General features: G+C 41.2%; 1 protein-coding gene across 1 annotated transcript in view; it reads right to left on the bottom strand.

Moving 5' to 3' along the window:
- The window catches only part of LOC139377322 (translation initiation factor eIF2B subunit gamma-like), a 45,083-nt gene extending 29,849 nt beyond the window's left edge, over positions 1 to 15,234 (bottom strand). The window contains exons 1-3 of the mRNA XM_071120341.1: positions 14,930 to 15,234; positions 14,503 to 14,664; positions 13,004 to 13,161 (exon numbers count right to left, since the gene is read on the bottom strand). Coding sequence (XP_070976442.1) covers positions 13,004 to 13,161; positions 14,503 to 14,650 — 306 coding nt within the window. The 5' untranslated portion in view covers positions 14,651 to 14,664; positions 14,930 to 15,234. The remainder of the gene's footprint in view (positions 1 to 13,003; positions 13,162 to 14,502; positions 14,665 to 14,929) is intronic.
- Positions 15,235 to 15,455: the final 221 nt, after the last annotated feature.

Raw genomic sequence — 15,455 nt, 5'->3', positions numbered from 1 at the left:
AACACAGAAGATTTTGTGAAGCTCTGAATTTTTTTTATTCACAGTAAATCACGAAAGTAACATTAAAAAAAGAAAATATCTCCCTTTGAGTGTCCCTTAGAGGCGTCAGTTACATTACCAAAAAAAAGGCTACATTTAATCATATTCAGTTCATATAACCACACACACACACACACACACACACACACACACACACACACACACACACACACACACACACACACACACACACACACACACACAGCCTTGAGAAAGTATTCACACCCCTGGACTATTTCTCCATTTTGTTGTGCAAGAGCCTGTATTTAAAATGTATTAAATTTAGATTTTGTGTCACTACACACAATACCCCATTTTGTCAAAGTGGAATGATGTTTTTAGAAATGTTTACAAATGAATACAGAAATGAGTCAGTAAGTATTCAACCCTTTTGTTAAGTTCAGGTGTAAAAATCTGCTTAACAAGTCGCATAAGTAGCATCAACCACAAAGACTAGGGAGGTTTTCCAATGCCTCGCAAAGAAGGGCACCTATTGATGGGTAAAAATACATTTTAAAAAGCAGACATTGAATATCCCGTTGAGCATGGTGCAGTTATTACACTTTGGATGTTGTATCGATACACCCAGTCACTACAAAGATACATGTGCCCTTCCTAACTCTGTGCCGGGGAGGAAGGAACTAGAGGTCGACCGATTATGATTTTTCAACGCCGATACTGATTATTGGAGGACCAACAAAGCCGTTACCGATTATTTTTTATTTGTAATAATGACAATTACAACAATACTGAATTAACCCTTATTTTAACTTAATATAAAACATCAATAAAATCAATTTAGCCTCAAATAAATAATGAAACAATGAAACATGTTCAATTTGGTTTAAATAATGCAAAAACAAAGTGTTGGAGAAGAAAGTAAAAGTGCAATATGTGCCATGTAAGAAAGCTAACGTTTAAGTTCCTTGCTCAGAACATGAGAACATATGAAAGCTGGTGGTTCCTTTTAACATGATTCTTCAATATTCCCAGGTAAGAAGTTTTAGGTTGTAGTTATTATAGGAATTATAGGACTATTTCTCTCTATACCATTTGTATTTCATATACCTTTGACTATTGGATGTTCTTATAGGCACTATAGTATTGCCAGTGTAACAGTATAGCTTCCGTCCCCCTCCTTGCCCCTACCTGGGCTCGAACCAGGAACACATAGACAACAGCCACACTCGAAGCATCGTTACCCATCGCTCCACAAAAGCCACGGCCCTTGCAGCGCAAGGGGAATAACTACTCCAAATCTAAAAGCGAATGACGTTTGAAACAGTATTAGCGCACACCCAGCTAACTAGCTAGCCATTTCACATTGGTTACACCAGCCATTAGGCTGATAGGCTTGAAGTCATAAACAACGCTGTGCTTGTGAAGAGCTGCTGGCAAAACGCACGAAAGTGCTGTTTGAATGAATGATTATGGGCCTGCTGCTGCTCAGTCAGACTGCTCTATCAAATCAGACTTAATACTAACATAATAACACACAGAAATACGAGCCTTTGGTCATTAATATGATCGAATCCGGAAACTATAATTTCAAAAACAAAACGTTTATTATTTCAGTGTAATACGGAACCGTTCGGTATTTTATCTAACGGGTGGCATCCCTAAGTCTAAATACTTTTGTTACATTGCACAACCTTCAATGTATGTCATATTTACGTAAAATTCTGGCAAATTATTTCGCAATGAGCCAGGCAGCCCAAACTGTTGCATATACCCTGACTCTGCGTGCAATGAACGCAAGAGAAATGACACAATTTCACCTGGTTAATATTGCCTGCTATACTGGATCAGTAGTTATAACTAGTGATTATGATTGATTGTTTTTTTTATAAGATAAGTTTAATGCTAGCTAGCAATTTACCTTGGCTTCTACTACATTCGCGTAACAGGCAGGCTACTCGTGGAGTGCAATGGTTAGAGCGTTGGACTAGTTAACTGTACGGTTGCAAGATTGGAACCCTCAAAAAGGCAGTTAACCCACAGTTCCTAGGCAGTCATTGAAAATAAGAATGTGTTCTTAACTGACTTGCCTAGTTAAATAAAAGGTATAAAAAATAAATAAATAAAAAATTAAAAAATTAATCGGAAATCGGCGCCCAAAAATACAGATTTCCGATTGTTATGAAAACTTGAAAATCGGCCCTAATTAAATTGGCCATTCTGATTAATCGGTCGATCTCTAGAAGGAACACACTTATGGATTTCACCATGAGGCCAATGGTGACTTTATAACCGTTAAAGTTTAATGGCTGTGATGGGAGAAAACTGACGGATCAAAAAAACATAGTTACTCTACAATACTAACCTAATTGAGTGAAAAGGAGGAAGACTGTACAGAATACAATATTTCCATAACATGCATCCTGTTTGCAATAAGGCATTAAAATAATACTACAAAAAATGTGGAAAATAAATTAAGTTTTTATCCTGAATAAAGTTGTGTTTGGGGCAAATCCAACACACCACATCACTGAGTACCACTTTTATATGTTCAAGCATGGTGGTGGCTGCATCGTGTTATGGGTATGCTTGTCATCTGCAAGGATAAGGGAGTTTATTAGGATAAAAAGAAAAGGGAATAGAGCTAAGCATAGGCAACATCCTAGAGGAAAACTTGGTTCAGTCTGCTTCCCAACAGACACTTGGAGACATTCACCTCTCAGCAGGACAAACGCCTAAAACAAGGCCAAATATGCACTGGAGTTACTTACCAAGACAATATTGAATGTTCCGGAGTGGCCTAGTTTGAGTTTTTACTTAAATCTGCTTGAAAATGTATTGCAAGATTTGAAAATGGCTGTCAAGCAAATATGAACAAACAACTTGACAGAGCCTGAAGAATTTTAGAAAGAATAAATGGGCAAATATTGTACAATCCAGCTGTGAAAAGCTCAGATTTACCAATAACGACTCACAGCTGTAATCACTGCAAAAGGTGATTCTTACATGTATTGACTAAGGGTTTTTGAATACTTATCTAACCAAGATATATTAGTGTTTTATTTTCAAAACATATTTTAGAGTATTTTTTGTAGATTGTTGACAAAAAAAAATACAATTAAATCCACTTTCATCCCACTTTGTAAACGAACAAAATGTGGAAAAAGGCACTGTATCTAATACACGGGTATGTACATCTGGCCGTACAATGATGTATGCTGTCAACAGCTGGGATAATCCCCCATTAGCTGAAGTCACGATGTCAAGGTAAACCGATCCGCTAGGCCGCTCCTAATGGCTAAACATATAGCACTGATTTCTATTTTTGAGTACCAAGTTAACCAACCACCAAAAGTAACAAACAACCCTTTGTTGCAGCTGGTCGTGAGGGAGCTATCGGTCTGTCGCTCCACACGCTGTCCAGTCAGTGGGTCGGAGGCGGAGTGACGGCTGATGGTAGTCTGAGCCCTGTTCAAAAGTAGTGAGCTAGATAGCGAGTAGGGTGCCATTTGGGATGCAGACTGTGTGACACTGGAATGGTGTCAGCTGGAGGATCATCTGACGGGGTTTGTGGCCATTTAGCAGGCCTGATCTCTGGTGGTTAGGTCAGGGCCACCCACACACTGCCTTCCTCCCCTGCCTGGTTCTGCCTGGCTGCCCCAAGGCCCTGCTCCCCTCCCAGCCAGGTGAGACCACCCTGAATGTAGCACATTGGAGAGAGGAGAGGGTGTGCCTGACAAGAGGGCCTGCCTGCTATTCCTGCTGTCTCCACACAGTCCATAGACAGACACACACACGCACACAGTGCAATCGGTCAGACACCTCTGGTTTCAGCAGTTAGGCTAAGTCTCTGCTGAGCGCTGTCAATTTGACATTTACATTGTAGCGAGACATTCCAGTGACAACTGATCTCGATTTAACAGTTTGGGTTATGTGTGTTCGACATGAAGAAAGTGTTTATACTATTAAAATGAATAAATGTGGAGGGAGGCCCTCTTCAATATGCATTTTGTACATACTATACAAATCATGTAGATGAGGCTACCGAGTCGTTCCATGTCATTACAGCCAATTTGTTCTGAAATTGTTTCTGTAGTAAAAAACAAGTAAGATGGGCACAACTGTTTTTCCCTAAACTAATTGATTGCACCAAAATGGCCCTTTTAATTTATAGGCTTCAGATAATATCCAATAAATATAGTACCCAACTTCTTCCTACTGAGTAAGAGCTGGGGAATCCTCACCCAAAAATCAAAAGCCACCCATTGACGACCCTTACCACATGCCAATCCCACCCCAACATCCAATAGCGATTACAGCCTCGCACACCTGTATTTGGAGAGTTTCTCCCATTCTTCACCGCAGATCCTCTCAAGCTTTGTCAGGTTTGATAGGGATTGTCTCTGCACAGCTATTTTCAGGTCTCTCCAGAGATGTTCGATCAGGTTCAAGTCCGGGCGCTGGCTGGGCCACTCAAGGACATTGAGACTCGTCCCAAAGCCACTCCTGCATTGACTTGGCTGTATGATTAGGGGCGTTGTCCAGTGAGCACTCTGGAGCAGGTTTTCAGCAAGGATCGCTATACATCTTTCCCTTGATCCTGACTAGTCTTACAGTCCCTGCCACTGAAAAACATCCCCACAGATGATGCTGCCACCACCATACTTACCCATAGGGATGGTGCCAGGTTTCCTCCAGATGTGAAGGTTGGCATTCCGGCCAAAGAGTTCAATCTTGGTTTCATCAGAGAATCTTGTTTCTCATGGTCTGAGAGTCCTTCCGGTGCCTTTTGGCAAACTCCAAGTGGGCTGTCATGTACCTTTTACTGAGGAGTGGCTTCCGTCTGGCCTCTCTAGCATTAAGGCCAGATTGGTGGAGTGCTGCATAGATGGTTGTCCCTCTGGAAGGTTCTCCCATCTCCACAGAGGAACTCTGGAGCTCTGCCAGAGTGACCATCGGGTTCTTGGTCACCTCCCTGACCAAGGCCCTTCTCCCCACGATTGCGCAATTTGGCCGGGCGGCTAGCTCTAGGAAGGGTCTTGGTGGTTCCAAACTTCTTCCATTTAAGAATGATGGAGGCCATTGTGTGCCGCAGAAATGCCGCAGAAATGTTTTAGTACCATTACCCAGATCTGTGCCTCGACACGATCCTCTCTCGGAGCTCCACGGACAATTCCTTCGACCTCATGGCTTGGTTGTTGCTCTGACATGCACTGTCAACTGAGGGACCTTTATAGACAGGTGTATGCCTTTCCAAATCATGTCCAATCAATTGAATTTACCACAGGTGGACTCCAATCAAGTCGTAGAATCAAAGGATTATCAATGGAAACAGGATGCACCGGAGCTGAATTTCGAGTATCATAGCAAATGGTCTGAACACTTAAGTAAATAAGTTTGTTTTTTTATATTTAATACATTTCCAAAAATTCTAAAAACCTGTTTTTGCTTTGCCATTATGGGGTATTGTGTGTAGATAGACGAGGAAAAAAAGTAATTTAATCTATTTTAGAATAAGGCTGTAACGTAACAAAATGTGGAAAAAGTCAAGGGGTCTGAATACTTTCCGAATGCACTGTACATATCAGTTCTATGTTTGACAAGTGTACTGAACAAAAATATAAATGCAACAATTTCAACGCTTTCCCTGAGTTACAGTTCATATAAGGAAATCAGTCAATTGAAATATATTCATTAGGCCCTAATCTATGGATGTCACATGACTGGGAATACAGATATGCATCGGTTGGTCACAGATAACTTAAAAAATATATTTTTTTTTTATTAAAGTAGGGGCAGGAATCAGAAAACCAGTCAGTATCTGGTGTGACCACCAGTCGCCTCATGCAGTGTGACATCTCATCCACATAGAGTTGATCAGGCTGTTGATTGTGGCTTGTGGAATGTTGTCCTATTCATCTTCAATGGCTGTGTGTGAAGTTGCTAGATATTGGCGGGAACTGGAACACGCTGTCATACATGTCGATACAGAGCATCCCGAACATGCTCAAATGGGTGACATGTCTGGTGAGTATGCAGGCCATGGAAGAACAGGCATTTTCAGCTTCCAGGAATTGTGTACAGATCCTTGCGACATGGGGCTGTGCATTATCAGGTTAAAACATAAGGTGATGGTGGCGGATGAATGGCGTGACAATGGGCCTCAGGATCTAGTCATGGTATCTCTGGGCACTCAAATTTCCATAGATGAAATGTAATTGTGTTCGTTGTTCATAGCTTATGCCTGTCTATAGCATAACACCACCGCCACCATAGGGCACTCTGTTCAGCAAGTTGACATCAGCAAACCGCTCGCCCGCACATGGTCTGCAGGTGTGGGGCCAGTTGGATGTGCTGCCAAATTCTCTAAAACTATGTTGTAGGCGGCTTATGGTAGAGAAATTAAAATTCAAGTCTTTGGCAACAGCTCTGGTAGACATTCCCACAGTCAGAATGCCAATTGCACATTCCCTCAAAACATGACACATCTGTGGCATTGTGCTGTGTGACAAAACTGCACATTTTAGAGTGGCCTTTCTTTGTGCCCAGAACAAGGTGCACCTGTGTAATAATAATGCTGTTTAATCAGCTTCTTGATATGCCACACCTGTCATGTGGATGGATTAGGCAAAGGAGAAATGCTTACTAACAGGGATGTAAAGAAATTTGTGCACAACATTTGAGAGAAATAAGCTCTCAAATGCATATGGAACATTTCTGGTATCTTTTATTTCAGCTCATGAAACCAACACTTTACATGTCGCGTTTTGTTCAGTGTAGTATGAAGTTGCGGCTTAAAATATTGCTACTCTTTACTATGTAAAGTATTCCATGTGAATCTGGTGATGTTTTTTCCCCCAGTTCAGAGAAATTAGTTTGTCTATTATTTACCATAGTGTGGAAATACCCTGGTTTTGACCACTAGATGACACTGTTCCTGCTATATTGCCACACATCAATTTTGCTAGTCTCTGGAGTTTATTAAATAGATCACAGCATTTTCTTTGCAATTTAGGGTAGAAAACCCAATATATTCTGTGCATGATGCAAATAATCCTCACAATTCAAGTCTTTCATGAAACAAATCTGCCCTTTTATGCTTTATTGGTGTCCAGGAAATGGCCCCTTTGTGTGTGGTTTATTCCCTTAAAAAAGGTCTGGATTACTGTTAGACCATTCCTGCTGAACAAGCAAACCATTAGGCCACAGCAGTTCTAATGGTTTCAATGTTATGGTCTCTAATGGTCTTCAATGGTAAAGGGTTTAGTGTCACTATTCACAATACATATAGAGCGGTTTCCTGATTATTTTATTGAAAAACATAAGACTGCCATGCATTAATAATTTTTTAGGGTTGTCACAACATTTTAGTCCCTAGCCTGTTTCTCCATCAAAGTTCTGGGCTTGAAGGAAAAATCTTCATATGAGAATTGCATATGGAGAGCCCTTTCAGAGTTGACACTTGGACTATTCAAGGAGAGTTGGGTTGAAGCATTAGGTTGCTATTAGGACAAACTGAATTGTTTTCATGGAGGATGACCACACAATTTATTTATTTTCATAATGAGACAACTATTGGTTTTCTACCCAAAGTTAATAAACAGAAGAGACCAGCAAAATGGATAAAACAGCGTGGCGGTATAGCAGGAACAGTGGCATCTAGTGGTCAAAAACTGGTACTTTCACACTACTTTATGGTAAATACTACAATGACTAATTTCTCTGACCAGGGAAAAATAAAATAAAAACATCCCCAGATTCACAGAGAATACATAACATAATATGAATTGCTTCTCCGTACTATTTCTCAAACATAGTGTTTCCACTACATGCATGTAGCAGCGTCACACCTACATGTTTTTTACAAGATCATATTGGAGAACAAACAAATCACCAAAATAAAAACTAGACAGCCAGGGAGAATGAAAATTCCAAAAAATGTCATGGCATGGTGCCCCCATTTATTTTGTTACAATGTTTGAGTCATAAGAACAAGGCATAAGCCATAGCAAAATGTGTAGAATTGCAGGAAATTAGCTTTTAAACTGCAAATGTTCTCTAAGACCCATGGCAAAATGTGTAGAATTAGCTCTATAACAGCAACATTTTGGGGATGGTAAAACTTTTGACAACTGATGCGTTGACAGTCATTGATCTTCAAGTCATTTTACATGCCTAACAACCCCAGGGAATATCAGTAGCCCAGGCAAAGTGCTCACTATGTCCAGCTTTGCATTCTGACCAACGGAAGGTCTGTTCCTGATCTTGCACATCCGCACGGCACCTTCAGCATTCAAGTGCTAAAATGGCTTGTGCAATATTACGCTTCAGTAGTTGAGTGACAACCTATGTCATTTGCTAGGTTATTGTTATCTATCTGGCTATAGGCTGCTGAACGGGGCTTACAATCAGTGCTTGGACTGAAATAGGTGCCGGTACTCCTTTTTAGGTGCCGGTACTGTTTACATTTAGGTGCTCCACAATACTTTTTAGCTAATATTCTATGAGAAGGACAGGAGCTCAAGCAGTAGAATATTTGAGGTGCCGGAACTCAGCTCCGGTGAGCTCCAGTCCGAGTCAATCACTGCTTACAATATATATTTTTTCCAATTGATCAGGTTCACCATCAGCAAAAGTTTTGGTAGTTTTGCTTTAAAACAATCAGGGTTTTTTAGATATACTGGACAAAGTTGATAATTTCATAACGAGGAAATAAAATCCCTTTGCAAGGCACACTGTTATGGCCAAAGCAGGAGGAGAAAAGAAGCTCACTAAAAACTTGCAAACGGTCAAAACCATTAGATTTTGAGATGGGGTGAAATTCAAAGTTGTGATATATATTTCATTGGTAGCTAATGGGTCCAAATCAGATATTGGGTACTATATTTATTTAATATAATCTGAATCCTAGAAATTAAAATAAAAATTTGTCACATGCGCCGAATACAACAGTTGTAGACCTTACTGTGAAATGCTTTCGATGGTGCCGCTGTAGAACTTTACTCTGGGGACCCATGCCAAATCTTTTCAATCTCGAGGGGGGAAAAGGTTTTGTCGTGCCCTTTTCACGACTGTCTTGGTGTGTTTGGACTATGATTGTTCATTGGTGATGTGGACACCAAGGAACTTGAAACTCTCAAACTGCTCCACTTCAGCCCAGTTGGTGTTAACGTGGGCCTGCTCGGCGCACCTTTTCCTATCGTCCATGATGAGCTCCTTTGTCTTGCTCACAATCAATTAGCGTAATTTCTCAGAGATCAAATTATATTTCAACAAAATAAAGTTTCAGGAATGCTAATCTTATCGATTTCTAACTGCAGAAACAATTTCAGGACAATCTGATATAGTGAGCGTTGAAATCCTCTTGTGCTTTTTGAGGTGGAACGACCCTACTAATAGCCTACAATAGTAAAAAATAAAAAAATTACGTTGAAATTACAATTCGTATATAATCATTCTAATTTATACCTCATCTCCAACACATGCCAAAAATGTAATATCAGAAAACAAAGATTGAGAGGTTTAAACTTATTTAAGCCTAATTCAAATTGTGAATATACAGAGTGTAGTCTCTTCTATTACATGCACTTACGACAGAGGGGGAGCTCTACCAAAAGCTCTGTGTGTGTCTGTCTGTGTGTGCACGGGAGGGAATAGCAAGAACTCCCGACCTCCCGCTCTCACTCAACCATGTCTCCTGTGTCCCCACTCACATGAAAAGCCTGCTGCTCTGTGTCATACATACTGGACTCACTGCTGCTTCTTCCCCAGAATCTCCAACCAAGTAAAGAGGGGCAAACATCAAAGTGGCTTAATGCTTAATCACTGCACTGAACAGAAAGTGCTTGTACACTAATCTTTTTTCAATAGGTGACTTTAGGCAAATGGAACAGTATTTAGGAAGATACACCCATCATTCTCCGGGCGCAGTGTGTTCGTGTGAGGAGATGGTCTGGGAGGGGAGAGACGACAGAGTGATTCCTATGCAGGGATTTGGAGCCCCATTGCCAGGTGTCCTCTCTCATCACCCCAGTGTCTGTTTGTGTGCAGTGCAACTCAATGCCTTTAATCTACGTGACTGTGGTGGATTAGGAATAAAGGCATGTGGAGGCACTGGGAGTGAAGGAAAGGAGCATGCTGGAGCCCGTTCTCTCATCATCCTGGAGGCGAGCTGAGCCCGGTGGGTTCTGTTTGCCCCCAGACAGTCAATGAATATGTATTTGCCTTTGTAACGTGGCTTTACTGTAAGTTAACGCAAATAGGGAGTCTGAATAGGGACTCATGATGAGCCACACAATCACTCTTAAGTCTGAACTTAATACTTTGTACAGTTACAGTACCAACATGTATAACATAACAAAAATAATTGAATATGATCTAATTTTGACAACAAAAAATACAAAATATAAAGTCCTCTGGGTCGCTGTCCCCACACGTCTCCCTGTACAGGCTCCAGAATGCAACAGACCAGGGTGGGTTTCAATGAACCGCCCTGCACGTTGGACAGCAACGGACTGCTTCTGACATCATCTGTTTGGAAAGCAGCGAGGGTAGGGGGAAGGAGGGCAATGGCTGGAGGGAGGGGATGGGGAGGCAGGTTTTCAGCAGGTGAAATGAGGCCCTTCGCTTAGCCGGAGCCAGGAACGCACGGATCAGTGGTCGCCCAGCGGCACACAGGATCTCCTGCTTCAATAGCCTTGCTGACCTCAGTCTTTCCATACTGTGTCCAGGTGAAACACGGGGTGCCTGTCTTCTATAGGCTCATTCAGGGGCTAGTAGTACCCTCGCTCCCTCACTGGATGAACCCCCCCTACCCACATGGTCCGGTAAAAACACTGACACACTGTGAGAACATTTGTGCAGGCATTTTTTACCCTTTTCTTTTTTTAAATGATCAGTCATCCGTAGAGCCTAAAGCTGACTCTGTGGCCCCCCCAAATTCCAAAGCAATTAATCATTGATTCCACTTTATCTATGAGGTGCTCTACTATGAGACAGTGTTGACTTGGACTGTTAGACATACACTAATAAGGTCTGTATTGATACGCCTGTACAGTATACTGATACAAATCATACATACATACATACATACATGCATACATACAGTGCCTTGCGAAAGTATTCGGCCCCCTTGAACTTTGCGACCTTTTGCCACATTTCAGGCTTCAAACATAAAGATATAAAACTGTATTTTTTTGTGAAGAATCAACAACAAGTGGGACACAATCATGAAGTGGAACGACATTTATTGGATATTTCAAACTTTAACAAATCAAAAACTGAAAAATTGGGCGTGCAAAATTATTCAGCCCCTTTACTTTCAGTGCAGCAAACTCTCTCCAGAAGTTCAGTGAGGATCTCTGAATGATCCAATGTTGACCTAAATGACTAATGATGATAAATACAATCCACCTGTGTGTAATCAAGTCTCCGTATAAATGCACCTGCACTGTGATAGTCTCAGAGGTCCGTTAAAAGTGCAGAGAGCATCATGAAGAACAAGGAACACACCAGGCAGGTCCGAGATACTGTTGTGAAGAAGTTTAAAGCCGGATTTGGATACAAAAAGATTTCCCAAGCTTTAAACATCCCAAGGAGCACTTTGCAGGCGATAATATTGAAATGGAAGGAGTATCAGACCACTGCAAATCTACCAAGACCTGGCCGTCCCTCTAAACTTTCAGCTCATACAAGGAGAAGACTGATCAGAGATGCAGCCAAGAGGCCCATGATCACTCTGGATGAACTGCAGAGATCTACAGCTGAGGTGGGAGACTCTGTCCATAGGACAACAATCAGTCGTATATTGCACAAATCTGGCCTTTATGGAAGAGTGGCAAGAAGAAAGCCATTTCTTAAAGATATCCATAAAAAGTGTTGTTTAAAGTTTGCCACAAGCCACCTGGGAGACACACCAAACATGTGGAAGAAGGTGCTCTGGTCAGATGAAACCAAAATTGAACTTTTTGGCAACAATGCAAAACGTTATGTTTGGCGTAAAAGCAACACAGTTCATCACCCTGAACACACCATACCCACTGTCAAACATGGTGGTGGCAGCATCATGGTTTGGGCCTGCTTTTCTTCAGCAGGGACAGGGAAGATGGTTAAAATTGATGGGAAGATGGATGGAGCCAAATACAGGACCATTCTGGAAGAAAACCTGATGGAGTCTGCAAAAGACCTGAGACTGGGACGGAGATTTGTCTTCCAACAAGACAATGATCCAAAACATAAAGCAAAATCTACAATGGAATGGTTCAAAAATAAACATATCCAGGTGTTAGAATGACCAAGTCAAAGTCCAGACCTGAATCCAATCGAGAATCTGTGGAAAGAACTGAAAACTGCTGTTCACAAATGCTCTCCATCCAACCTCACTGAGCTCGAGCTGTTTTGCAAGGAGGAATGGGAAAAATTTTCAGTCTCTCGATGTGCAAAACTGATAGAGACATACCCCAAGCGACTTACAGCTGTAATCGCAGCAAAAGGTGGCGCTACAAAGTATTAACTTAAGGGGGCTGAATAATTTTGCACGCCCAATTTTTCTGTTTTTGATTTGTTAAAAAAGTTTGAAATATCCAATAAATGTCGTTCCACTTCATGATTGTGTCCCACTTGTTGTTGATTCTTCACAAAAAAATACAGTTTTATATCTTTATGTTTGAAGCCTGAAATGTGGCAAAAGGTCGCAAAGTTCAAGGGGGCCGAATACTTTCGCAAGGCACTGTACATACATACATACATATATGTATGTATGTATGTATGTATGTATGTATGTATGTATGTATGTATGTATGTATGTATGTATGTATGTATGTATGTATGTATGTATGTATGTATGTATGTATGTATGTGAGTAACACACCCATAACTCAATTAGGATTTATCCCCCAGGAGCACCCACAGTAGATCCAGCAAATGCGGTGGCAGAGAGCAGCCAATCTGGCTCTGAGATCAACAGTCTGTGTATGCATCCCAAATGGCAGGGTGCCATTCCACCCACCTTGACTTTCTGCTGGATGTGCCTGAGGGCGTCGGCAGTGCCCATGTCAGCATCCTCCTGGATACACACCAAGTCTAACTTCATCTTCACATCCAGCTTCACCTTGGGGTCTGTGCTGAGCATCTTCTGCACCTCTTTGGTTGTGATAACAATTACCTCTACAGAGGAAAAATAAAAGACATTTAGAAAGACTAAACCCAGTCAAGCAAATGGGACAGATGACAATGACCAAACATATTAGACAATGTGCTTACTGGCAGAATATACATTATGAAAATCATTCAAAACACTTCCAATGGAAACAGAGCTTGTGATATATGTATTTACACATTGAGAACATTGCTAGGAAGTCTTGTAATGGAGTCTTGACTGTATAAATGTTTCAACCAAACTAGTTTGTTTACTGTTGCCTTATTTAGCCTTGTAAAATCTAATTGCAGGGCCTTACTAGTTGGCTTCTCACAGTAAGTACTGCCACACATAAAGTTACTATAGGGACTGGGAGGGCTCTGACTAGAACATGTATTCCAGGTGGGATAGTATGTCAACTTCCGCTACATTATCTCCATTTGCAAACTCCCTATAGCCTATTTGTATGCACCAATTAGTGAAACTGGACTCCTATTAACAATAAAAGCAGTTAGCGTGAGTTTCTTTTGGTGGGATAAAACCTTGCTTTAGGTTACTTCAACACTAACGATAATGAGGAACTCAACAAGAAATCATTAAAAAAATACACACTTTCTAGAAGACTGATACTCCAGTGGAGGGCCTTGATGTGCACTTTACTGAAGCACACAGGTGGACAAGAACAGCTTTCCCAGACCACAGTGGATGGCTATGAAAGTTACAACTAGGCCGAAAGGAGTCCTATATCAAGCCCTGAGGCATATGATTAGAGGGGAAAATAGTAGTCTTTATTACAATCTTTGTCATTTATCCCCCAATAATTACCTTCCAACTTATCATTACCCAAATGCAGCCTGACTGGTGAGGCCTGGCAGCAAACTGACCACAGCTGGGACCTATAAACACTGTAAATAGGTCTACCCATGCATTCACTTGGTCTTAACTGCAATATTTAAGTATGCTAGCTAAACTCACATACTCCAAAAAAAACATGTTAGCTAGGTTGTAGGCCTCCTTATGTCTGAAATACTACGTAACACGTCTTGGAGTTGGAGGCCATCGTATTGTAAAGGTGGTATATGTCCTTTAAAAAAGTATGACTCTGCAACTGATAGCACTAGAGCAGCACTTTTGACTGTCAGTCCCTATGTGACATCTATTGGGCCATTGGTTACAAACTACTGACACTGCCCACACCCATGCAACTCTTATTCTGAAAACGGGAAGCATCTACCAGTGAGTGCGTCTAACTGGTTGTTGTAGTATACAAAACCAGGATTTGGGGATTCATTTGATCATGAAAAAATGTGTAACAGTAATACACCAAAGTGGGTTTGACTGGATCAAGCCCTAAATGTAGAGAATATTACCTTCAAAACCCACTCTCTCCAGCAGGTTGAGGGGGTACCAGATGAGGGGCTTGTTTCCTACAGGTAGCAGAGGTTTGGGGGTGTTGTAGGTTAGGTCCATCATACGAGACCCACCACCAGCAGCCATCAATACCGCCTGCAGCTCCATCTGCTGTTATACACCTGGGAACACACACGTCAAATTTGTGACCACATCAACATGATTGTACTGATAACCAGACTTGCTCTCTTGTTGACACCAAACAGTTAGCAAGTTATTGCATTATCCCAAAATCGTAAAGCAAGCCCACTCTAGCTAGCGACACACAAACATATGCAGTCAGCTACTGTAGCGAACAAATTGATTCAATACGTGCAAACAATAACACCAAATTGTCAGGTTATGACCCCCTAGTAGTAGATGAAGCAAATCACATGCGTGACCTACCTATTCGATAACGTCAGCTGGTTTATTCAGCAGCAACACGCTTGTCACCCAAATGACAGTGCTGTACAGTCAACTGTTTACGAGCTAGCTAACCAAGAGTTCTTAATCCTGAAAAGTTCAACAGCCTCAACCGAGATACAAAATATCGTGATGCTATTTTAATATGTAAAGACCTTCACCGATACGTGGTAATAACTTTTAGTGAAATAATAAAACAATATTAGAGACAGTTCGCTAAACTGACTAGCGGCATGCTAGCTTGTATGATGACACTTTACTACCATTGATGAAATCACTCCGGGAGTAAACTAGAGCCGGTGTATTTACGGTTCCTACCTACAGTCATTGGTCAGATTACAACAATTCAGGATTTACACAGTAAAAAAAAACAACAACGCTATCATCATTATCATTACCATCATCATCAATATGTTTGTGGTTTGTTTTTGTAAGAACGAGATCACTTTTGGCTTTTTCACATTAGATCCTAACACAGCTTTTTATCTAGGCTATAACCATGTTAATT

The sequence above is a fragment of the Oncorhynchus clarkii genome, chromosome 20 (assembly GCF_045791955.1).
Source record: "Oncorhynchus clarkii lewisi isolate Uvic-CL-2024 chromosome 20, UVic_Ocla_1.0, whole genome shotgun sequence".
In the NCBI taxonomy this organism is placed as follows: Eukaryota; Metazoa; Chordata; class Actinopteri; order Salmoniformes; family Salmonidae; genus Oncorhynchus; species Oncorhynchus clarkii.
This window is presented reverse-complemented; position numbering and strand designations above follow the sequence as displayed.